The 23,033-nt window shown below is 51.8% G+C and overlaps 11 protein-coding genes across 11 annotated transcripts; 5 read left to right on the forward strand and 6 right to left on the reverse strand.

The window, feature by feature from the left end:
• Positions 1 to 18: 18 nt before the first annotated feature.
• On the reverse strand, positions 19 to 933 carry EDD37DRAFT_557821 (dihydrofolate reductase; the record flags this gene model as incomplete). The annotated part of the gene is made up of 1 exon (XM_062813722.1): positions 19 to 933. One exon carries the CDS (start codon positions 931 to 933, stop codon positions 19 to 21), a length of 915 nt encoding a protein of 304 aa, XP_062675360.1.
• A 792-nt stretch (positions 934 to 1,725) lies between these two features.
• Positions 1,726 to 3,309, forward strand: EDD37DRAFT_604361 (MFS transporter; the record flags this gene model as incomplete). The annotated part of the gene is made up of 1 exon (XM_062814732.1): positions 1,726 to 3,309. One exon carries the CDS (start codon positions 1,726 to 1,728, stop codon positions 3,307 to 3,309), a length of 1,584 nt encoding a protein of 527 aa, XP_062675361.1.
• A 259-nt stretch (positions 3,310 to 3,568) lies between these two features.
• On the reverse strand, positions 3,569 to 4,903 carry EDD37DRAFT_557480 (formamidopyrimidine-DNA glycosylase; the record flags this gene model as incomplete). Its single annotated transcript, XM_062813707.1, has 2 exons — positions 3,569 to 3,844; positions 3,899 to 4,903. The coding sequence occupies 2 exons, from the start codon at positions 4,901 to 4,903 to the stop codon at positions 3,569 to 3,571; spliced, it is 1,281 nt and encodes a 426-aa protein (XP_062675362.1).
• Positions 4,904 to 5,188: 285 nt separating this feature from the next.
• On the forward strand, positions 5,189 to 6,221 carry EDD37DRAFT_617112 (caffeine-induced death protein 2). Its single transcript, XM_062815708.1, has one exon. It carries the CDS (start codon positions 5,478 to 5,480, stop codon positions 6,075 to 6,077), a length of 600 nt encoding a protein of 199 aa, XP_062675363.1. The 5' UTR covers positions 5,189 to 5,477; the 3' UTR covers positions 6,078 to 6,221.
• A 676-nt stretch (positions 6,222 to 6,897) lies between these two features.
• Positions 6,898 to 9,226, reverse strand: EDD37DRAFT_52448 (uncharacterized protein). The gene has a single exon (XM_062813641.1). It carries the CDS (start codon positions 8,897 to 8,899, stop codon positions 7,106 to 7,108), a length of 1,794 nt encoding a protein of 597 aa, XP_062675364.1. The 5' UTR covers positions 8,900 to 9,226; the 3' UTR covers positions 6,898 to 7,105.
• On the reverse strand, positions 9,032 to 10,032 carry EDD37DRAFT_53381 (uncharacterized protein). The gene is made up of 2 exons (XM_062813644.1): positions 9,677 to 10,032; positions 9,032 to 9,611 (listed from the first exon to the last, which is right to left on the reverse strand). The coding sequence occupies exons 1-2, from the start codon at positions 9,989 to 9,991 to the stop codon at positions 9,165 to 9,167; spliced, it is 762 nt and encodes a 253-aa protein (XP_062675365.1). The 5' UTR covers positions 9,992 to 10,032; the 3' UTR covers positions 9,032 to 9,164.
• Positions 10,033 to 11,883: 1,851 nt separating this feature from the next.
• EDD37DRAFT_671301 (DNA-directed RNA polymerase) lies at positions 11,884 to 13,927 on the forward strand (the record flags this gene model as incomplete). Its single annotated transcript, XM_062819403.1, has 2 exons — positions 11,884 to 13,096; positions 13,160 to 13,927. The coding sequence occupies 2 exons, from the start codon at positions 11,884 to 11,886 to the stop codon at positions 13,450 to 13,452; spliced, it is 1,506 nt and encodes a 501-aa protein (XP_062675366.1). The 3' UTR covers positions 13,453 to 13,927.
• Positions 13,388 to 14,683, forward strand: EDD37DRAFT_671305 (uncharacterized protein; the record flags this gene model as incomplete). Its single annotated transcript, XM_062819404.1, has 1 exon — positions 13,388 to 14,683. The coding sequence occupies exon 1, from the start codon at positions 13,814 to 13,816 to the stop codon at positions 14,681 to 14,683; it is 870 nt and encodes a 289-aa protein (XP_062675367.1). The 5' UTR covers positions 13,388 to 13,813.
• Positions 14,684 to 15,740: 1,057 nt separating this feature from the next.
• EDD37DRAFT_53407 (uncharacterized protein) lies at positions 15,741 to 17,779 on the reverse strand. The gene has a single exon (XM_062813645.1). The coding sequence runs from the start codon at positions 17,402 to 17,404 to the stop codon at positions 16,019 to 16,021; it is 1,386 nt and encodes a 461-aa protein (XP_062675368.1). The 5' UTR covers positions 17,405 to 17,779; the 3' UTR covers positions 15,741 to 16,018.
• Positions 17,780 to 18,512: 733 nt separating this feature from the next.
• On the reverse strand, positions 18,513 to 19,019 carry EDD37DRAFT_604368 (uncharacterized protein; the record flags this gene model as incomplete). Its single annotated transcript, XM_062814733.1, has 3 exons — positions 18,513 to 18,709; positions 18,802 to 18,959; positions 19,012 to 19,019. The coding sequence occupies 3 exons, from the start codon at positions 19,017 to 19,019 to the stop codon at positions 18,513 to 18,515; spliced, it is 363 nt and encodes a 120-aa protein (XP_062675369.1).
• A 691-nt stretch (positions 19,020 to 19,710) lies between these two features.
• On the forward strand, positions 19,711 to 23,012 carry EDD37DRAFT_617123 (uncharacterized protein). The gene is made up of 2 exons (XM_062815709.1): positions 19,711 to 20,175; positions 20,275 to 23,012. The coding sequence occupies exons 1-2, from the start codon at positions 19,901 to 19,903 to the stop codon at positions 22,892 to 22,894; spliced, it is 2,895 nt and encodes a 964-aa protein (XP_062675370.1). The 5' UTR covers positions 19,711 to 19,900; the 3' UTR covers positions 22,895 to 23,012.
• Positions 23,013 to 23,033: the final 21 nt, after the last annotated feature.

Here is a 23,033-nt window from a genome sequence, read left to right on the forward strand (position 1 = left end):
AAGTGATGACCATCTTTCTCAGAAAGGGACGTCCATGTCCTCTACTCGCTCTTCCTGGTCTTTCTTTTGGTCTTGTGATGACATTTTCTGCTGGATGAATGCTGCAATAGCGTCAAGATACGGCTTCCCACTGGGAACAAAATGACCACCTGGATGAGTCACAACCTGTGTCTTCTCCGGACCGCCAGTGGCGTCGACCAGTGCTTGTGTTCTCGATTCCTCAACCACACTGTCAAGACTGCCGATGAAGTGACAGACGGGTGTCTGTATATGAGGGTCTTCATAAAACCCTCGGTATCGCTCTCCAGGAGCTCGAAATCCACAGTATGCCGCGCAGAATTTGAGAGGCGGGTGGTCCAGTCTTTCAAATGATGCTGGGAACGATATTGCGAGTGGTGACCGTGACTTAGCCTTCTCGAATGCTTGCTTCCGTGATTCTCCTTCTAGTAAAGATGCAACCATAGCTGCGAGAGCCGCTCCTTGCGAAAACCCAATAACCCCATCAAATGGGCCTTCCGATTCAAGCACCTTGGCCACCGTCTGCAGCCCATCCTCAAGTCCGTCATACTCTGGCGGATCCGCAGTATCTGCACGTCGCCACCAACCATAAGCTTCGATGCTGTCCGGATCTTCACTCGAAGCTGGGTCAAAACCTGGTACATCACTAGGCCTGAGGCGGAGTGGCCCTGTAGGGTAGCTGAAGGAAATTCCGGGGAAGGCTTTCTGCAGGCGCTTTTCTGTTGCTCGCGTTTTGGCATGGAAAAGGGCACCACTTTGCGTATAGCCGTGCAGCATCAATATCTTCATGCCTGAATCTGATTCTTTGGCTGAAGGCATGATATAGAGATTTCTGGCGGGCAGTGATGCCACCTTTGAGATAGGTGCCGTTGACGCAAAATTGAGGACTCTATATCCGGGCCGAAGTCTATTCATGAGCTGGACAAAAAGATTCTATGTTCGTGCGCGCGGATAGAGAGTCGTCAACAGCGCGTGGTTGCTTGGGCTAGCAAGAGCGTTTGATAGTCCATGACAACTTCCGCCTCCGAAACGAGATACTTGCCGCCAAGCCTTACAAGCGACAACATGATGGGTGTCCCAAACACGTTTCTCTCTTCTAACCACCTCAACCCATTCTACAACCCAGGGTATCTGTGCCTCCTACGATCATCCTTAAGTCAGCCTCAACTGGTCATACCATGGTGCAGGCTGCATTTCCTTGACACATGGTTTGTACTGTGCACCATTCCTCGTTTCAAGGCAAAGAGACCATGAACGCATCAAGATGCACGGAATGTCTTCTCTATGGCCTCTTCTTCTTCGGATGAACGCCATTTCTTGCGGAAGTGCATGTCGTCCCCAGGTATGGATGAAAATAACCACTCTCGTTGCTCAAACCAAGACAAGCTTGCATCAAGTGTGTTGAAGCAACCAAGGTACTGGAGTCCAGGACTTCTCGTGAGTGGCTAGCCGTCATCTGAATGATTGGAACGAAGAACCTTCTATGGCATGCAGAAAAAAGGCAACAGGTCCTCCCCATGGAGCTCCCACAGGAATGAACGCTTCCTCCGCCTGTTCAAAAGGTATAAAATTTCCTCCAGAATGTTCATGAACCCAGTTTTCCTTGCACCTTTTCCACTTTTCCCACTCTTTCTGACACCCTCGTTATACACGACGCTCTTTGCTGCCCTGATACAACCTGATATCGCACCATCTCCATCACTCAAAATGTTCAACTTCTCCTGGAACAACCTCCTCAACCGCATCAAGCGGCTCGACGTCCAATATGGTAAGCCCAAAAAGGAAATTCGGCGCAGGGACACCATTGTCCCCATCGCCATTTCATCGCTCTCCCTATTCTGCATGTGGGGTCTGGCCTACGGCCTCCTCGACATCATGAATTACCACGTTAAAGTAGCGATGGGCATCGACCGCCAGAAGGCCGCGATTCTCGCAGCCGGCTACTACGCGGCATATATCCCTGGCGCTCTTCTTATTGGCGGCCCTCTGGTCAAAACCTGTGGCTACAGGGTTGCCATGGTCGCTGGACTTTTCGGCCTTGCTCTCGGCGACCTCTTCATGTCTGTCGCCGCCCAGAACTGCAGTCTTGCCGGGATGGTGGCCGCCATGTTCGTCATCGGTCTTGGTGTTTCAACCTTGGAGCGTTCCGCCAACCCATACGCCGTGAACTGCGGTCCACGCACTCAGGCGACCCTACGCATCTTGATCGCCCAGGCCTGGGCAGGCATCGGTACGGTCGTGGCACCCTTCCTGGCCAACGCCTTCGTCTTCAACCCAGACACATCCACCCGCGCACCGTTACCGGACCCGCTCCGCCCGGGCAAATGCCTCATGCCGACTGAGGACAAGAATGCCTCCTGCGCCAACCTCGGTAGCGTCATTGTCTTCTACCGTGCTCTTGGCGGGTGCATTTTTGGTCTGATGGCCTTTATCGCCGTCATCTTCTTCCGCACAACTTGGGTCCCTGAGGTCGAGGTCCCCTCTTCGCCGCCCGTCTCCTGCGGCTGGAAGAAATGGAAGCACCCGCTGTTCTCGTGGCGGTATGCTCGCATTTGGTGGGGCGTTGCTGCCAATTTCGTCAATATCGGCTGCCAGGTGACCTTTGCACAATTCTTTATCGAGCACATGAAGGTCAACGCTTGCGCCAGCGACAATTGGGCCGCCACATGCATGTCCATCGCCCAAGTTGCTTTCGTCATCGGTCGCTTTGTCGCTGCAGGACTGGTGACATGCCCCAGGATTTTCAAACCTCGGTGGGTTCTGGCATGCTTCATCGCTGGTGCTATCGCGACTACCGCCGCCGGAACCGCCGTCACTGGCAAGACGGCCATTGCTGTGGCGGTTATGGTCATGTTCTTCGAAGCGCCGTCTTTTCCGATGATCTTTGAGGGCGCGACCGCATCGTACGAGGAGTGGACGCCGACATGCGAGACTTTGATGATCGTCAGCATCTCCGGCGGAGCCCTGCAGCCTCCATTGATGGCTCAACTGGTCGAGGCGGTCCGCATATCAAAGGCCTGGTGGCTGACTGCCGCATGCTTCGTGCTGGTCTTCACATACCCGCTGGCCACGAACTTGATCCCTTCGTTCAAAAGAGCGCTCGACACCGCGGAAATCGGTTTGGCTGATGGTGCCGAGGAAGTCAAGCCACAAGATCGCCCCTCCTCTTCCGAGACTGCATCAGTACAGCATAAAGAGGCTGTTCTGACGGGCATAGAGCCCACATTCGACGGACCGGCTGCACGTGGACGCATGGGGGGACCGCCCGGGCGTGAGGATGATCTGGTGTGACTTTTGTTGCAGGCGTGCAACAGTTGATATATTGATCTAAAGAGGCTTCCTGAAAAGCACAGAAATGAATTATGAGAAAGCACTGAGGTGCTGTACGAGGAAGCACAGAAATTCTGTTCGAAGAAAAACAGAGAAGTTAGAAGCACTTTTATGTGCACATACAGATTATGCTACGCTTCTCAGGTGGTAGTAGTACAGATATTAGTACGACAGCAGTCTTAGGAGACAATGACATCCTTCCAAGAAGAGATCCCAAAGTCTATCCTCTGCTTAGCCGACCAGATCTTCTCTTTCCGCCGTCATCTGCAGCTACCTTGACTGGTTCGCTTTTTACAGCTTTGCCACGACTAACACCCTTGCCTTTCGCGTTGGCTGGCTCCTCCTTCACTTTTGTATTCTTCTTGGCCTTTTTCGTCACATTGACCTGCTTGCCCGCATCTACCCCCACTTCATCATGCTGCTCTTCTTTGACTTGAGATTTCTTGTTCCTTGGAGTAGCCTTCTTGGACTTGACGTCTGCCTCTTCATCATGCTGCTCCGCTTCGACCTTGGCTTTCTTGCTTTTCGGAGTAGCTTTCTTAGGCTTGACCTCCACCTCGTCTTCCTCGTCCTCGCCAACAGCCTTTCGCTTCTTGCCTTTGGCTTTCTTCGGTGCGTCCTCTCCATCGACCACCTCCGCCTCATCCATCTCCTTGGCCACAGGGCCAGTCTTCTTTTGTATGGAAGGAACAACAGCACTTGTCCGACCACCAACAGTCAGAAATGCAATCTTTTCTCCATTTGGGAGAGCGTTTGAGGCGTTTTTCTTGCCCTTTCCCCACCGGTGCTTGAACAACCAGTCATCCGGAAATTTTTCCGACTCGGCGAGTAAGTCGACAGCAGTACTGCAAACGTAGTGAATAGACTTGTGCAGCTGGCTGATCTGCTCGTCCGATAATGTGTTGGCGTATTGCTCAGGGTGCATCTTCGCATTGTACATGATCTCGTCTCCCACCCAGTTGCCGATACCGCTGATGTTGGCTTGATCTAGAAGCATAGCTTTGATAGGCACTTTCTTTGCGTTACACTTCTCTTTCAGCCAGGCGACAGTCACAACGTCCTTGTCAATGACCGGGTCCGGTCCGTTCTCTTTCAAAGGTGTAACATTTCGAATCTCTGAAGCTTCACAGTCCACCAGTCGTACTCTTGCAAACCTTCTCATGTCGACGAATGCGGCTTCCACTTTCTCCTGGCCATTTTCCGGCTTTGTCTCAAGCAGGAATTTCATGAACTTTGGTGGCCAGGGTTCTTCTTCCTCCCCTGATTTCGGCCGGTAGTAGTAGGTATGCTCGTCTTTGATTTTGAGCCAGCCAGACATGCCAAAGTGCATGACCGGATGCGGCGGGCTAGACATGATCATCCAGAAGTATTTGCCTTGCTGACCGGCGTCAACAACTTGTTTGCCAGTCATGTGTTTCTGGATCTCAGCAGCTGAGGTTCCCACTTTGCCGAAGACATTGAGATCTTCTGTAGCTGTGGCTTTGGATATCGTTTTCCCAACAAGTAGCTTTTTGATGAAATGAACTGTTCGAGCGACCTCGGCTATTTCAGGCATGTTGATGGCTCGGTAGAATGTAACTGTCACTCAGGCAACTCTATAACAACAAGTTCTTGTAATCTAGAACACGCCTTGTTTGCTTGATTGAGATATCGTCTTGGAGAAGCTGAAACAGAAAGCGAAGCGGTACATAGGTGGAAGTACGAACTAGACGGGCCGGCTTGATAATTGAGACGAGATCGCGTATCGACGCGTAAAGTGGTTGCTGAGGAACTTGTCCATGACGTGACCATAAGGAGCCTGCAGCCTCGCCTTTACAATTGTTCCGTTGATGTTCGATCACCTTACTCCATACATCGCTTCTGCAGATATTATGATCAACGCTTTGTGAATAGTCCAACATACTACTTTCGCCTACAGAACCAACACACAACTGGGGAGCAGTTCTTGAACGCAATCTCCACCAAAGATCAAGTTGAATCATCGGCCTCGTCGCCACCTTTAAACAGCCATCGAGCTCATCTATTCACTCACACCAATCAAGCTGGCTTGGTTCTGGACATCACCTCCCTCATCTTCACCCTCGCCTTCGCCCTTCAGACCTGCACAGCCAGGCAGCAAACGACCGATCATGTCCAAACCCACCTCAACACCGACAGAACTCACCCCCCAATTCTGCTTCAACACCCGAGTCCTGCGCGACTTCCTACGTCTATCCCGCGCCAGTATCGACGACAGCATCTCCACGAACCTCAACGCTCTAATAACGCCCAGTACAACATCACCCTTCGACCCGTCCTCAACGTCAATCCGCAACCCATCCCTCCCCTCATCACTCACCCGCCAACCCATACCAAAAGACACATCCAAAACATTCCTCGAATCCGTACTCTTCCCGTCCTGGAACTCACGATCCACAGTTATATCGTACTGCACATCAGTAGCAACGTCCCCGGACCCAGATGACCCGGATGTGATCGAGCGGGAAGTCATGAACAGAAAAGAAGCAGATAGGATAGTAGACGAGCGACTGGACCCGTACTCAGGACGATTCTTCCCTCGAGAAGCGCGGACGGAGCAACTTGCTGCGCTACTGCGCAATGAGTCCGCGGTGGAAGGTATAGTCAGGACGAGGACGTGGGGGATCGTTGCCGATCGATGCGACGGTGTCAACAGTACCTGGGAGGACGCATTTGATAAGTGGCGAGAGCACAAACGAAGGTCAACATGAGATCAGACGCGGCTATAGATATAGCCCATGTGTTTTATACGATTCCACTCCGAAGAGCATCCTTCATAAAAGCAAGCGGAAGGACTCGAAGCGCCAAATATTCCAGCATGAAATGAAAATGTCATATGTCATTGTATAACTGGTCATGAACACTTTTGTAAGCATAAACGATCGTATGATGCATGAGCCGGATCTATCTTCTTCTTCATAAAACTCGACGGACGCCGTCATTGTCTATACTGCATAGCAAACTACGAAAGGAAAGCTTTTCACCCAATGCTCGCACCCGGACGGTGGGCCAATCCTTGTTGGTCTTCAACAGAAAGCATCGTCTTCTGTCCAAGAAGCTGGATATCATGGCGCGTATGTCTCGTGTCACATCAAAATCTGAAAGAGCATGCCCGAACATCAGCGAGCTTGCAATCGTTACCCCATTGCCGTACCACCGCTGAAGCACAAAAATCCCATCGGATGGGGCCGAGGTTGGGCCAACCTCACCTCCAGTACACCCAACCCACAATCGATTAAGCTTGTTCACCGGTCGAGAAGATCTGGCATCGATAGGCCTGGCCACACATTGAGGGCGAATAGTCTGCCTTTGCCTGCCGATCATGGCGTGATATTGGCCGGTAGCTACGACCAGCCTTCCCTTTCCCACTGCTTTGCGCACGTCGAGGCACACGGTAGCAGTGGAAGCGTGACAGAGTCTTGTTGAAGGCGGCACCAGCCCTTTCCGGAAGGCTGACTGATCTTGTCACTCTCGGCCTCGTAGACAAAGCTTGACGAACTGGGGAGGGCAGTGTCGTTCGGGTCCGGTAGCGTCAACAGGACGTCGTGAAGGCCAGCTGTATGGGTAGCCGTCCGGCGACAATGCTGGCCCGCAGCCTGAACCCAATGCTGCATGTTTGACCTGTGCACAGAGAAACCCGCTCTGGTACCAATCCCTTGTGCAAGATGCCACAGCTGGTAGGTGCTTTCGATTTTGGATGGTGGGCCTTCGTATCTTCACAGCCCTGTCGTCTCCCAACTCATGACTCTGCCACAGGCCACATCCTTACTCCGAATTGCAACAGCAAACCTCTTTGGGACGGTGGATCAAAAAGCAGCTCTGAGAACAGCTCCTCCATGTCGGACGTACTGCTCAACCCAAGCTCCCTTGCTGCTTTTCTTGCAATGTCGAGGTACCACTGCAGCTCGTCGTCCTTGTCTGCGCACATGCCTCCCAACACCACCACCCATAGTAGACAATCTGTATGTGGGGCCCAAAGGAAGTCTATATCGGTGAGCTCAAGCTTTTGTCGAAGGAGATGAGTGGATCTAGAGGCGGCTCTTCGACCAAGCTGAGGTGATATAACCATGCCCGTCCAGTAGGTTGCAGCGATCCTCAAGCTGTCTACTTTTTCGTCGAGTTCGGAATGCAAGGGTATTGAAAGCAGGCGGTGTAAAATGGCCAACGCCCGTCGGACGAACCATTTGTAGGATTCTGGGATATAGTGTTGCAGATCGTGCAGGTACGCGGACACCTTTAGCAGCTCGAGCAGGTCTCCGAGCGTATCCATTGTTGTCTGGTCAGCATTGAGAGTTCGAATCATGGTCCCCATCCTCTCGCCAATCCGAGCGTCCTGTTGGTCCCATGTATCGAGACTTCGCAGTGTCTCGTCCATGAAATGACCTGGGTCCCATGTCACAATCATTCGCGGTACTCCATGCCACATCAATGCAGCGAAGCTGTCTAGGATCATGAGCTTCTCCATCTGATAGTCATCGAATGTGCTGAGGCCACCCAAAGCTTCAATCATGGCAAGCAAGGCTTGAAAATGAGGCTCCGCCACTTCAGCATTATCCGCGAAAAGCCCAGTACAGTAAAGCCGATGTACATCAACGGCAATATGATGATCCAATTGACCAGCAGCGAGTTTGGCGCGCAGCGCTTCGATGGCTTTGGTCTTGAAGAAGGTCGGCACCCTGTGATAGTCTTCTTCCGACACATTTGGAAGTAACAGTCGACCCTCTCGCCAGAGCATCTGCACCGCGGCTGCAGCGAGGAAGGCATACATATGGGCAGGTTCTGACATGCATGCTTGCATATCTGCGTGAATGGCTGATGCGTGCCGCATTTGACCCATCGGTACTTTCCGAATGTCCCTCCAGAACTTATCTGGCAGTGATACCATATTGTAGTGCCTGATCAAAGGTGGCGCCCATAGTTCCAGGATCCGTTGAGTATTCGCAACCTGGCTGGATTCTCGACTCAGTGGTATGGGAGGGGAAGGCATGTTCGTTGGCTCTCTTGGCGGCGGGGTGAGGTTGTAATTCGGAGGGGCCATATCAAAGTAGTGACCAGGCTGGTAAGAGTGAGAGCTCTCAAACATGCTGGTCGTCCTTGGAGAGAGTGCGAGTGGTGAAGCTGCTGTAGCAAACGGGTTCGAGAACATGGCCGAGAGTCGTGGATCCAGCAACTCCTGCGTGAATACCGGCGGGCTGGTCGCCTGAAACTGGACATCGCCAAAGTCTATACCCTGAAGAACATCGATATAATCGTTGCCACGAGATGGCCCTCCTTGAGAGACTGAAGTTGATTCTGTGGAAAGATCTGCGATCGCAGGGCTTGGAGAAACAGAGCTGGGAGTGCTTGTCGAGGGTCCCGAGATGGATTGCTCTCGAAGCCGACGTTTGCGTGCGAAGTTCTGGCGTTGAACATGGCTTTGTTTGGTTCTGTCGAGTTCAGTGTCCTTTGTAGCTCTCGTGACAGTCGAAGCATCTTCGTTGACAAACAAGAACTGTGAGTCCGGGGATTTCGATCTTTTTGGCTTGGTGGGCATCGCACCGGACTAGATGTGTGGAATTGCAGGCCTGGAGGCCAAGCGTAGGAGGGTAAAACGGTAGTACCTCGGATTAGGTAAAAGGCGAGGCTGCTTTGGTAACCAGCCCAAGCCGGGGATAGCCCCAGTGACCCAATGTCCAGCGCAGAAACGTGGGCCTGGGGTTAGCAGTGATGGCGCAAGGCGATCAAGGATGTCGTAGCTTCGTGGCCAGGAAGAGCAGAGGCGTAGCCCGAGACTTTGGGTGGCTTTCTCCTGATTGAGTTTAGATCAATGCTGATACATCTGCCCAATATGTCATGAATATTTGAGACCCTGCTGCATGCAATGAGGAGCCGCGATCTGATAGGTATTCGCTTGTTTGGCGCTGTTCCTGGTGTGCCGCCGCCACTATGATGCAGATTGTCGCTGACGGTGAGGCGTCGAGAGCCTTATAAGCCTGTATACCTTGCTTCGATGCGTGACTTTGGCCTTCGTAGCTGGAAGGCTGAGTCAATGAGAAGAATATGTTTCGTTGGAAAACGTTGCTTGTGCCGCGAAAGACCGTACTGATGGAGGAATGCAAGATTGCCTCTGGGCATAACACGCGTATGTATACCACGTTAGTTGTGCTCAACGAAAGTACACTTGTCACAGCCACCACGCCAGATGCAATCACAGCGCAACAGGATACGGTTGGTTGTGTGTAGAAGATGGTCGATATGCAAAGCACCTTCGAGATACCCCGACGTTCAGATACTCACTAGGCCCTTGAGCCCTGTCATGGCTGTGACTTACATGTATGTTCACGACTGGGGACAGTTGCAAGGCTAGCGCAAGGGCCAAAGCATGCAACGAATATGGCGCATACCTAGCGGCTGTACGAGGACCGGAGAGGTTAGCCATTGATCCGAACGGTAATGATGATGCGCTAGAAAATCTTCGATGCATGGAAGGCTTGAGGTCTGAGGGAAAGAGATGAGAAAGAACGGATATCGAAGGTGTAGTAGATGGAAAGCTGGGAATGGAAGGCTCGGTTTGGCTAGGGGAAGCTACAGGGGGCATCGGGCTAAGACAGGCTCCGATCGGACGCTTGGCAGGTACAACGCCCATTAAAATGGCCTTAATCCATTACGCAGCGCCTCATAGTCTAGTAGCCCTGACATCTAAGGTTGACGTAGCCGGGGAGGATAGGATCTCTTTGCGGATTGAAAGACAGCAGCAGAGCGACTTTAGTGTGTCATCATTTGGAACATTCCATTGCATTAGCGTTCAATTGCTCGTACCTAGGCATGGTGTACGGCCGCAGAGACGGAAGAGCTCGCGCTATTGTGCATCCAGAGTTTCTGAGAGGCCAATCAATGAACAACCTGAGGTCGGCATCCCGGTCACTAATCGTCTGTACAACGGGAGTCGACAGACCGAGCCTCTCAAGAGTCAAGGGCAGCATTGAGCACTTGCCCAGAGCAATAACCGATCCTTTACAGAAACTGCTCGACCACCTTACCTCACCTTGCATAATGACCAACTTCCAATCAATATTGATCCCGGGACATTTCCCTCAGGTTACAAGCCACAAATTTATCACCCGTAAGTGTCTGGCATTGATATGCAGATTGTGCCTGCGCCATGACCAACATGCATAAGTCTTTCTGTCGTCCAGCTTTAGATACTCCTGATATCCCCGCCCGTATAGGCCAAATTGAGGAAATCATACTTGCCCATGCCAAACCACCACTTGCCATCTACAGACTGCCTGAGAATCGAGAAAGTCTAGGCGTGAGGCAGAGAGATCAGTAATCTTTTGCGCAAATAGCAATTGCTGCTAGCATTGCGAGGAATGTCCCTCGACCACTCTGTCCTACGAGTATAAGCTGTCAAGGGGTATGATTTGAAATAATGGTTCTGCTGCTGTTGAAGTCAAGTAAAGAAGCATTGACAAAACCACGGATCCGAAGACAGAAACCGTTGCACCAGGCATGCGCGTTGCAGCCAACTCTGCATCTTTACAGGTGAAGTATACTGTTATGTCGGGATCAAACCCATGCTCAACATGCATAAATGTGACCCCATCTGTGATAGTCAATCTTGCATCGAAGATCGACCCGCAGCGTAGATCATCCTTGGTGTTGATATTGTGCAGTAGACTATCAGAGCCTCATGATATGGAATCACTTTCCTAACTTTGCCGACTGACGAATCGAGCGACTAGCAGTAGTGCACTCTCCAGTAACAAATGCGGCCACCATCTCGACACGAACGAATCGACAATCCCTCGGGTATCACAACAACTCACATGCAGAATTCGGATACATTGGTAAGGACGATAGAGCATCGACCATAGGTGGAAAGTATGTTCGTTCGAAGAGCATGTTTTTCCGTCAGTAAGCGCCATTGGACTGACTTGCCTCGGATGTCCAGAAGATCGGTAGAGTGAAGTCAAAGCTAACTTGGAACAATCATGCACAAAAAGTCGTATAAACGTTATCCTCCTATCACAATATGTTGTGGCTTTCCATACGCGCGAAAGAAGTTGGAGACATGGAGTTAGCAGAAGGAATGATGTCAGCGGGCTGTGATGCTACCCCGGTCTGACGTTGCCGGGAACAATAACTTTGGCACTCTCTGGGCAGATAAGACATTCAGAGGTCTTGTCTGACAGTGGTATATCTCTCCTCGGTATACCTGCCAGGCACGCCATAGGGCCTGCATTACGAGGGTAAGGGTCACTAGGCCTTCTCAAATTATTCCTCGTAGCGCGTCCGCATCCATTGTTACAATGGTATAGCCTCAGTCGGCCACGAGCTGTCTCATCCTTGCATCAACATCCGGGCATATCCCGGGAATGCATGATATGTTCCCTATCGCTGGCTGAGAGGGGAGAAGAAGGCTCATTCCATGTTGCAGCCGCGTCCTCGCTCGCAAACGATCAGCGGTTGTCCCTAATCCACTACCACCCTTTGTTGGTCACAATCTCCATCCTGACATCCCACGAAATACTGGCCATGCCCGCTATCCGGAAGATGTCTCTATCTCCAGGCAACGTCTCTCCCTCCTTTTCAACAAATCCTGTCATCGAACGAACCCAGTCGCAATGGCTCTTCACTCCGGTAGAGCTACTCCTATCGCCAAGTATCCTCGAAGGGATGCCCGTTGTGCAAGAATTGGCCAACAGACAAAAAGGTGTCAATTTCATCACACAAGTTGGCATCATGTTGAAGTTACCTCAGTTGACGCTTGCGACCGCATCCATCTATCTGCACCGCTTCTTCATGCGCCACGCCATGGCACAGAGCAATAAACCAGGCTTACACCATTACTCGGTTGCAGCAACTGCACTGTTTCTGGCGACAAAGGTGGAAGAGAATTATCGTAAAATGAGAGAACTGGTAGTGGCGTGCTGCCGTGTGGCTCAGAAACAACCCAACCTGGTGGTCGATGAACAGAGCAAAGAATACTGGAAATGGCGAGACACCATCCTTCACAATGAGGACCTCCTCCTCGAAGCACTGTGTTTTGACCTGCAGCTGGAGCAGCCCTATCGCATCCTGCTTGACTTTCTACGAGTCTACGGGGTGCAGGAGAACAAGCAGTTGCGCAACACGTCTTGGGCATTCCTCAACGACTCTCTGGTCACGACCATGTGTTTGCAGCTGACCCCAAGTGCGATCGCTGGCAGCGCTTTATACATGGGCCTCAAGTTCGCGGAGATTACATTGCCTGATGATGAAAATGGGAGGCCGTGGTGGGAGCAGGTCAGCGTGGATATGTCAGACGTACAGCGAGGTTGCAACCTGATGGCAGACGTGTACGAAAACCCAACATTGCCGAGACAGGGCCAGAAAGATGCGTACGTTAAGGACGAGGATTTGTCCATCTTCGATCGAACGAGGCATGTAGCCACGCCACAACCCGAGCGATCACCTGCTGGGAGTGCAAGAAGCGGAAGCCAAGGAGTCAAGCGAGACAGGGATGCCTTAGACGACCCTAACTCGGGCGAGTGGGGCAGCACTATCGCCAGACGGCCTTCGACAGACAATCAATCACAGCCATCATCGAAGAGAGTACGTCGAGACTCTCGTGATGAGAATGGGGACAAATCCGGGCGACCATCGCAAAGAGTACCACCAAATGTGGATGATCGAATACGTGGCGATTCAGGTCAAAGAGTTGATGACGTTCAGAAACGCATCGATGAGATTGTTAGCAACTCCTCAGGTGCTGGAGGACCTGCATCTCATCTGGCCCGGCGACCTTCGAACCAACCTACCAACCCCCAAGCGTCCACGAGAAGGCATTCTTCGTCCGCATCTAACTGGAGTGGACCACCGCCCTCGTACAGCAATGGTCATCAAGACCGGTTGCCTCCGCAGAGCCGTCCGGACAGTCGCGACAATGGCGTCTACAACCAAAGCGATCTGTTCGAGCTTCCAAAGCCAACCAGTCGAGTACCTCCAGCTCAGAGTGATGCCAGGGCGTCTCAACCCCCACGCCCAGAGCAAAAACAGAATGGTGTGGATGCGATAGACGATGCAGAAAAGGTCGACTACGGTAGTGAGGAAGGCGAAGTGTGAATGGCACTGCGCAGACTACACTGACCTGGATGTATCGACGTGTTGCCGAGGGCCCAGGCTGATGCTGATGCTGATAAATTAATCAAACTTTTACAGGCACGACTAATCCTCGATCCAAAGGGGCGGCGAATGACAGGTGCGGGGGTGTGCGCAGTTTTCATGGGGAAAAAACAACCAGCGGCAAACCCTCGGCCCAGAATGACGTTGCCATTCAATGGATTTCTAATAAGCCGCAATTGCGTGCTTGACTCGCCTGCGCATAAGTTATATAAGACGCCACACTACCATTGGGGTCTGTGTCCGTCCATTTGCGTTATACCCAAGCACATCTACACCCAGCAGTCTCATATCATCCACAACAATGTCGTCGACCGCTACGCAGACCACCACCTCAACAACCCTCTCCGGCGTCCAAGATTCCTCATACGTCCCTCGAGGACCAGTCCGGACTAAGTTGAACTTCTTCAAAGACCCTGCAGATGGGTCAAAGCCCCATAACTACGTCGAGCAACCGCCCGAGGGCCAGCCCCAGCGCAACTTCGGGGAAACGGTAGTGGACATCGAAATGAATGATGTTCGCGGTCGCGAAGAAGAATTCACTCTGGACAAAGACGCCTTCCAGGCGATCAAGAACATTCCGTCAGAAGAGAAGGATTTCGTCGATGACGATCATATCAAGAACACCTACTACCCAGAAGTAGAGAAACTGCTGTTGGACCACGTCCCCGGCGCCCACAAGGTCACTCTTTTCGACCATACCATCCGTCGGTCTAACCCCGATGCACCCCGCGCCCCCGTTACGAGAGTCCACGTCGACCAGACAGCTCGATCGACGGATTGGCGAGTCAAGCTGCACAACCCCGAAGAGGCGGACGAACTTCTCAAGGGTCGGTATCGAATCATTAACGTTTGGCGGCCTATCAACGGCACTGTCCAGGCGCATCCGCTGGGCTTTGCCTCTGCCGACACCGTGGAGGATAATGATCTTGTTCCCGTCGAACATCGGTACCCTCACCGGACTGGTGAGACAGCCGCCGTCAGATATAACTCCAACCAGAAGTTCTATTACTGGTCCGGCATGGACAACGACGAAAGGCTGTTCTTGAAGTGCTACGACAGCAAGGATGGCGTGGGCCAGAGAGTGCCGCACACTGCTTTTGTCGACCCTAGGACACCTGAGGGTGCCAAGGGACGTGAGAGCATTGAAGTGCGTGCGCTGGTTTATGGTTAGATTCCTGCCGTAGGCAACCGCATAGGTGGTTGAGTGCTGGATACTTGGACTCATTGGAAAGTTGTATAACATAGCAAACACGAATTTATGACATTGATGGCTCAAAAAGACTGTTCTGTCCTCCATTGTTTTCGACGGATTTAATCCTGACTTTGTGCCTTCCACGTGCCTCAAGCCTATTGAAGGGTGTGCCTCATCTGCTCGTCTGAATCACGATATATGCTCGTAAATGGCCATGTGTAGTTGCGAGTTGGTATGTTGTCGGTCAGTGGTCAGTGGTCAGTGGTCACTGAGTCGACAATGACACCTTCTGTGCCGTTGATGTCAGCCTCGCCTATACGCTTCCCAGACCTGTGATTGGCCGCTGACCCGAATACGTCGTAGGAGATCGATAGCAATTGCAACAATCTCAAAGCTGCCCTTTCTCCCTCCTTCAGACGTTCTGCAGTATTGAACCTTCTGTCTGTGCTGCGGTTTTCGATGGTGGCGCGTAAAATAGTAAGAAAGTATGCTGAGCAGTAGTTCGGCTCTTTCTTTCATTGCTGCCTGAATTCACGTTCAGGGGTTTTCTCCGCCGTGAGCCTCATCTCAAGAGCCATACCCTTTGCTCCCAGCCTACCAAAAAAGGCCCGATTTATTCGAGTTATTCGAGTTGTGTCCGATCGCACGCACTGGGTTATTTGCCCTTCTTCGAGGTACGATATCTGAACAGGATAGTATCGATGACTCTTCCCACCCAAGGGGGAAACCGACCACGACATGATCAATTGAATGAACATTTCAACGTTCTTGAGGTCAGTACGGCCTGCGCCACCGCCGACGACATCCCTTGAAGCTGCGACCACCCCTCGATACCGACGGCGCGTTCTTTTCTGTCGAGCGATGATCGAGACAGGGTTCAACGCGGGCGAACGCGAGTAGATGTCGTGCCAAAGAAGAGACGGATCCCGGAGGAAAACATGTCGCGTGGCCTCGGGCTAGTCATATCATCTTCTGATCTGACCCTGCACCAGATCCAGGGGTTGTGGCACCATTGAAGCGGCACATATCTACATCGAAGTCGTTGGAGGGCGCGTGTGCAGAAATGGCTATGAGAGACCATAAAAAGAATACCTAGTGACATGAAGCCGCTAGTTTCGTGGTGTGCAGGCACTCATAAGGCGATAGGGCCATGTGCGGTCATGATATCGTTACTGTTGCAGATTGGCTATCGAGACATAGTCAGGAGGTGAGATTCGCCAAAAGCAGGATTCCCTTGTGTTGCGTCGCGTCTGCGTTCCGAAGCGCATCAGTCATGTTCTTTGTCTCCCTCTTGGGCTATGTATTGCCTGGATTTTAGGATACTGCGATCTCCGCCCAGGGAGGATCGAGGATAGTTGTTTGCGGGGTGATGTCTCTGCTTGACCAGTGCAGCTGAAGCACTGGTGGTAGCTGCAGTACCTCCCCATTGATTTCAGCCACGGCTGTCGCAACGATTGTGCGCGGCCATGTCAAGTGAGCTTCAAGGTCTGATGTTTCGAGGCGCTCGAAGATGTTCTCTGCCCACTCTATTATTCCGTACAGAACGCGCACCCTTGAAACGTCTGCTCGGTTTGATGACTCTTGCGTTGCAAGTGGCACCATCAATAGCTGAATGCCTACAAAGTAAGCGAGCAGCAACTGCGAAACGAGATTGTTCCCATCTAAGAAGGTCCCGAAAGCCTCGTTGCAGAGCTCGTACCACACTCCATACAAATCAATGAAGCGTAGATAACCCGATGCTGGACTGGTCTGCAAAGAGACGATAACGTCGAAGAGGGCGTCGTGGAAATCGAGATGGGTGTCATCCGCTAGGTATGGTCTTATCTCCTCAAGCGCAATGTATGCGTCTTCCAGTAGTCTGGGGTCAACTCGTGGAAGGTGTTGCAAGCGTGATGCCATGAAATTGATGTGGGTGTCTGGTTGAAGATTGAACGCGGTGAGCGCTTGTTCCTGGTGGATCTTCTCTGTCGTCAGGGCGCAGCCGCGAATCATGGTGATAAAGTCTGACAATCCGTCGCCCATGTACGATGCTTGGAAGGTCAGTGCGTAGCATGATGCAAGCATCGCATCGGATTCGCCGTACGTTCGGGCTGTTTGGCTTAGAGCGTGATTGAGGCCAGCGATCGCATGTCCACGGTGGACTAAGGACTCTTTGCGGTAGTCGACGCCCGTAAGGCGACTGAGGTGGGACGCCCCAAGAGAGAGAATGGCGTGCATGAGATACTCGTGCTGTTCGGCAAATTGGGGTATGTCGTGAACCCATACCTGGTCGTTGTCGACGGGTAAATGAGGATATGCGATAGTTAGGAAATGGTGGAAGAATCGCATGTCCAGTATCGAGAAGGTGGCCTGGGGAAATGAGGGCGCCGTAGCTGGGTTGCGCCGCAATAGTGGGAGACTGGATTTCCGCGTAGGCTGCTCCGTAGGGTATATACAAGTGAGACCCTTAACGGAACAGCTCTGACATACGGGCTTCTCTTCATTGCACTTTATCTTGCGTCCTTTGCAGCTGATGCAGCCGCCTCGAGACTTCTTGTGGGAGCGGCGCGTCAAGTTTGGCGTCAGTTTGCGAGTCTTCTGTTGTTTTCGGTGATCGCCTGGGACAATAATACTGGAGTCAGAAGCAAAGTCCCACGGTGAAAGTGACTGATTGTCTGTGAGGGAGTCCTCCGAGATACTGTTGTTATTGTCCGAAGTCATGTCTGGTCATAGCTGTAGACAGAAGAGTTGAAGCCTCAGGTTGCCAATGTGCTATAAAGAGGTTTCAATGGAGGCTTGAATATTGATGTTTCCATCGGAGCGATTAGGGGCACAGCCTCACTAGTCTTCCGCCCAGCTGCTTTTCCCGCCGGGTAATATCCCCTAAATCTAGATAGGCTTAACCTGACTAGCGTCCCTAAGTTAGCCAGGGCTGCGGCTTTAAGCGAAAAGGTGCCACGAGACCAGGTCGGGAATGGCCGGTCAGGCACGAGGCAGATAACGGGGCGTACTTCTGCGCCCTTGGCCAGGTGCTTGAAAGCCAGCAGAACGTTTCAGCCTGCTGGGCAGAAGCAGTAAACACGAGAAATGGAAGATTCCACACCAATAGAGATAGGGATGGCTTCGGTGCTGTCTTGGTTAGGCTTAGGGGTGCGCCCTTTGAATTCTTGTCAACAGCAGGATGATGTCGCCGTGTCGTTATATTGATAGTAGTAAATCATTCTTGTGATGCAACCAGGAGAATTCAGTCATGTGTTTCCCACTCTCCTTGAAAAGTGAGATAGCAATGGTGCAGGCCCTCAAATAGAAGGATTACAGTACTGTGTAGATGTGACGCCAGGCAGGAACGGTAGAACGGGAGAGAGGAACAACATTGGCAGGGCCATCCCACTTCTCTTCATCATCAGGGTCCTGCTTAACTTGTTTGCCGATGATTTCCGATTTCTGCTTTTGTATGAGTCTTTTCTAGCAATGTTCGAGAACAACAAGAGTCACGAGGCTCGACAGTCCGACTTCTACCGTTTTCCCTTCGGCATCTCCGTCTTGATGCGGCGATCATCACAATTGTTCAAGGGGCACAAGCACCATAGTTACATTCGAATCGGGAACGAAATACTCCCAATGTCGGTTGTTAACAGTGAGGCACAGTGTTCTAATTGCACACTGGAGTAGGTCATTCGCTATTACGTTGATCGTCATGGCTATAGCTGTCATGTCTGTTCCGTATCTTTCATTGCCAGCTCGTTGCACAACCCTCACGATTCTGTCTCACTCTCACTCGTTCAACTCATGTTCTGTTTGTCCATTCTGCCTCTCTCGTGTCGGTTTGTCAAGACGTTTCCTCTCTCACCTCGCCCAGTGGGTTGATTCTTGAGGCATCGACCTGCTCATCATCCAGACCTGTGGATTTGCTCGTTGGCTCGCTGCCCTTCCCCTCCAGAGGCTCCAATTTGGCTCCTTCAATTGTCTCGTCTCTGCCCACTACGCCCTGAGAATCAGCATGTGGAGCCGGGTGTTGGTATTGACCTATGCACAGTCGAAGGGTCAGTCTTGTGATATCGAGTTGGGCACAAGTATAGCAGGGTTGGAAATTGTAAGGTGTCCAGTCATCCACCCACCTGCACCGCCCAGAGGTTCGATCCGGCTCTGATCAATGCTGTGATCTGTGCCTGCAACACCTCTTGAGCCTTGATCGTGTGGTGTGTTCGTCTTGACTTCGGAGGAGAGAGGCTCGATCTTGCTAGCCGAGATCTTCTCGTCACTGCCTGAGGTTCCGCTAAATGAGTTGTTAGCGATTGAATGCGGAGGGGAACAGGCTCAGGACCAACCTGGACATTGTAGCTGTAGTTTGGATCTGTGACTATTTTCCTAAGGCAATGAGACTTGGGTGTGATGAAATAAGGTCAAGATGGGCTTCCGCGACAAAGTGCTATTGAAATATGCAGCAGGAAGAAACAACACGAAATTTCTCTGAAGCCTCGAAACAGGATTGGTATCGCCGTCAACGTCATTTTGGCCAGTAAATCGAGGAACTTGGGGGAATCTTCCGAACCCTGTTCCCAGCCATGACTTCACCCTAATCTTTCAGCTTGTCGATAGACCTGTACAGTATCTTACCTAGTGCGGGGTGGGCAATTGTGCGCGTGAGCCAATGTGCTGTGGTAACAACTAGATAAGAGACCCGATATCATGTTTTCCATGTGAGTTTTGCATTGTAGGAGTACTCTGGCGGGGAAGAACCTGAACGCTTGCGCACATGTTCTGGGACATGACTCCCTCTGATCATTGTAAGCCACGAGGGTGAGATTTCGTCTGCCTGGTGCTCGACGGCATCGATACCTAGTCGGCAATGTCTTTCGACCAGAGAGGAAATGTAGTTTGATTTAAGCAGTGATTGTTTATTTAAAGGTGTCCAAGCACTCCGTACCAAGAATCCAAGACCCCAAGACTCCATAAGCGAAATCTGTGTCACGTGCCCTGACCAGTAATTGACGTAGTAGAAGCGACTGCATTCATAGGCGATAGGTAAGGATGGTCTGCGGAACGCAGTCGCAGTCGCAGTCAATGATGCTGTTGCCCATTCGTCTTGTGCAAGATCGAGAATCAGTTTAGCAAGCACATTTACGTTGATATTGAGCCTCCAAGCTCGATGCATTTCAGCAGTCTGCCTCCGACTTCCTCGGGAAGTATGCGCCAGAAGCGCCGCGCGTATTCGGCATGTCTACCTCTTTGAAGAACACGTCGCGTGTTACGCCGGCACAGCTTTCCTACTTTGCAATCTACAACCCCTCGCTGGGACCAACAGACGAGACCGTTCGCGACCAGATCGTCTTTTACTATTCCAAAAAGCTCGAAGATGAACGTGAACGTCGCAAAGAAGAAGAGCCATCGGAGCAAGAGAGGGAACAGCATAAGCAGCATGACGACGAAGTAGCGGAGAATGAACGGCTGCGCCAGGTCGGTCTTGCGCAGGGTATGGTGAACTTTGTACAGTACGTAGGGAAAGCGGTGATTCGAGTCCTAGAAATGCTCATGACCGAGGACGTCTCATATGCAGGGTGACGCTTTCTGACATCTTGTTTGTTCTACAGAAACTTCTCAAATGATGCGCCGCTAGAGTGTGTGGAAACTGAAAAACAGCGGATTGTCCTGAAAGAGGTTGAACCTCGATGGTGGATTCTTGCCGCCATTGATCTCACAAAATTACCTCCCTCGAACACGCGTGCTGCATCCACGAATCGATCCTCTATTATCGAGTCGCAGTCTTCAGGAGATGTCGAGTATTCCTCCCGCGAAGTCGCGTCGGTGCCGCTACTGCTTGCCCAGATCACACAAGCCCATCGCATTTTCATGCTGCACCATTCGTCAACGTTAGCCGAACTATGGAAGAAGCACGAACGTGGGAAACAGCTGTTCCGTGATCTGCTACAACGCTACTGGGAACGCTTCATCTGGAACTGGGACGTCTTGTTGCATGGAAATCCTGCCACAGATCTGTACGACGCTGTCAAGCTTGCTGGGGGTGGCGAGCTTGGTATCGGTGTCGGTGAAGAAGATCAGGGCAGTGGTGAAAGGGAAGTCTTAGAAGGGTTTGTAGCCCGGACAGAAGGCCTCCTGGATCTCGTTGTCGGACGGTATGGCGACGCTCCTGCAGGTGCCGCCGGAGTTCAGAGGAAGGACGCGGAGGGCAAAGTAGGCACGATCCACTCTGCGCCTTGGCTGGGTAACGGCGAAGACCCCCGAGCTGAAGACGGCATCATATTCTCTGGAATCGGTGGCATTTCCAAACGGTCACTCATTACAGTATCCAAGTGGATGGAAGCTATATTCGTCCATGGTGAAGCTGCATATGGTGTCGGCGACAATCCAGCTTCTCGCCCAAGGCATCGGAGAAAGAGAAGGAAAGTTGACGAGGAGACTTCACGGAGGAATCTGGATCGGACTCTTCCACAACATAGCGGAGGACAGCACGCAGCATCCGTCCGGGACAAGGCTCCGAACCTTCACCGTAAAGCTATGGAAAACAACGCAACACCACCTGGTATCCCACCACCACTTGTGAGCGCTGTAGAACAGTCGTTGGACAATGCCACAGCCAATGCTAGTGCAAACGACACTTCCGACGAAGGTGGAAAGAGTAGTGAATCTGCGAATAACCAAAAGCAAGACGAGCACGGGAACTCGTTGTTTGGAACCGAGAAGATGATGAAGTATCTCAGTTTAGGTTACGGCTCAAGCTGGACGTTGAGCCCAAGGGGCTTCGGTGCTGACAGAGACATCAACGGACCAAGCAGCCTTACAGACGCTGGAAGGAATGAGACAAAATCTGAAGCGAAGGAGACATCGCCCGAAGAGCTGTTACAGGAGCTTGATCCCACACCAGAAGTTAGCGACGAGGACGAACCTCCTTTCGTCCAGAGGCTTGAACAATCTATTGGCAAGTTCCTTGTTGGCCTGTCTGGCGACCTTGAGAATGCTGAATTTGAGGACGATCCAAACAGCCATGGGGGTGGAAGAGAACCGTCATCGCCAAAAGAGGCTAATCGCATATTCCTGCGTACTCTGACAGTGGAGGTGTCTGCTTCACGGGCGTCACAAATCACTGTTTCGGAACGGCGAGCTTCAAAGGTGAACGACGACTCGGAATCTGCCAAAGGCAAAACCAGTGCTGCAGCATCCATAGATGGAGCACAAAAACCGAATGTCACACATGAAAAGGTACAGGTGGCCATATATGTGCATCAGCCATTTATCTTTGTCTTCTTATTTCAGCTGCGTACATCGAACCTCACCGTGCCAAGCTTTTACCGCGCCATTCACCACACCCTGGGACCTTTGCAAAAGAGTCTTTTGAGGAGCACCGATCCTGAGAGATGGAGAGAACGCGTGAAAGCAGCTTTGGAAACTGACCCTGACCCGAGCTCGGAGCAAGAACGGAATGCAACGGCGAAAGAACCCGTGGAAATCTATGATCTCATCTATGATCCAGCACAGTTGACAGTACGGACATCGATACCGAATATCCCCATCCCTGGCAGCCTTGCAGCAGAAGGACTACACCGGACACAACCAGCGCGCCTGATCACAGTTTCAGGCTCGTGGTATACGTTGGGGATACCGATTGGCTCGTCGGCCTCAGCGCCTGAAACCCCAACCTCGACTCCTTCCATATTGGTCCAAAGTCAGTGGACTCGTGTGGAAGCATTGAGTGTCCACACGCATATCCTGAATATATGGGAGTCGACTCGGTGCAGCAAAGGTCATAATGGACAGCCAGCGCCACAATCCGAGGAATTGGAAAGAACGGTCAAAACAGCCAGAGGCTGGTGGGTCGTGTGGATGAAGGTGCGCAAGTCGGCGCAAGATGCTGGTGGGCGGATTCCTCAGAGCGAGACGTCTACATCACAAGGCACATCGGAGAGTGGTCATGTCGAAAAAGAAGCGATCTTGGTCAGAAGGTCCAAGGAGAGCATAGCTAAGAGCAGAGATGTCTCCGGTTCTCGATCGACCTCTGGCGCAAGCTTCGCGTCAGGGCGATGGCTGCTTCGGGAACAGCCACGCAGCCGGGAGGTCAGCGGATCGAATAGTGGGCAGGCTACAGGTTATGGTGGTTCAGGTAACATGGGGTCAGCCAATGCGCGAGGTATGAATGAGGGAGTCGGGGTTGATGCCAGGAAATGGGTAGAAGGGTTGATCAAGCTGAACATGTAGAAGTCGCCGGTAGCTGTGCATGGCGTCAACCTCGAAGAGTCCTGTGAGACGGGCAATTTGATCATAGGACCCTACAGCGATAGAATCTCGAAACTTGATTGTCCTGTAGTTTCTCCCTTACATGTGCGTCTCTCGCCGT

The sequence above is a fragment of the Exophiala viscosa genome (genome assembly GCF_022695815.1).
Source record: "Exophiala viscosa unplaced genomic scaffold EDD37scaffold_1, whole genome shotgun sequence".
Classification (NCBI taxonomy): domain Eukaryota; kingdom Fungi; phylum Ascomycota; class Eurotiomycetes; order Chaetothyriales; family Herpotrichiellaceae; genus Exophiala; species Exophiala viscosa.

Excerpts from the sequence above, each read along its gene's own strand:
- EDD37DRAFT_617112 (XM_062815708.1), top strand. The coding sequence starts at position 5,478 with ATGTCCAAACCCACCTCAACACCGACAGAACTCACCCCCCAATTCTGC.
- EDD37DRAFT_52448 (XM_062813641.1), bottom strand. The coding sequence starts at position 8,899 with ATGCCCACCAAGCCAAAAAGATCGAAATCCCCGGACTCACAGTTCTTG.
- EDD37DRAFT_53381 (XM_062813644.1), bottom strand. The coding sequence starts at position 9,991 with ATGGGCGTTGTACCTGCCAAGCGTCCGATCGGAGCCTGTCTTAGCCCG. Across the intron at positions 9,612-9,676 it reads CCCCAGTCGTGAACATACAT|GTGCTTTGCATATCGACCAT; the intron begins GTAAGTCACAGC and ends GGTATCTCGAAG.
- EDD37DRAFT_53407 (XM_062813645.1), bottom strand. The coding sequence starts at position 17,404 with ATGACTTCGGACAATAACAACAGTATCTCGGAGGACTCCCTCACAGAC.
- EDD37DRAFT_617123 (XM_062815709.1), top strand. The coding sequence starts at position 19,901 with ATGTCTACCTCTTTGAAGAACACGTCGCGTGTTACGCCGGCACAGCTT. Across the intron at positions 20,176-20,274 it reads GGTATGGTGAACTTTGTACA|AAACTTCTCAAATGATGCGC; the intron begins GTACGTAGGGAA and ends TTTGTTCTACAG.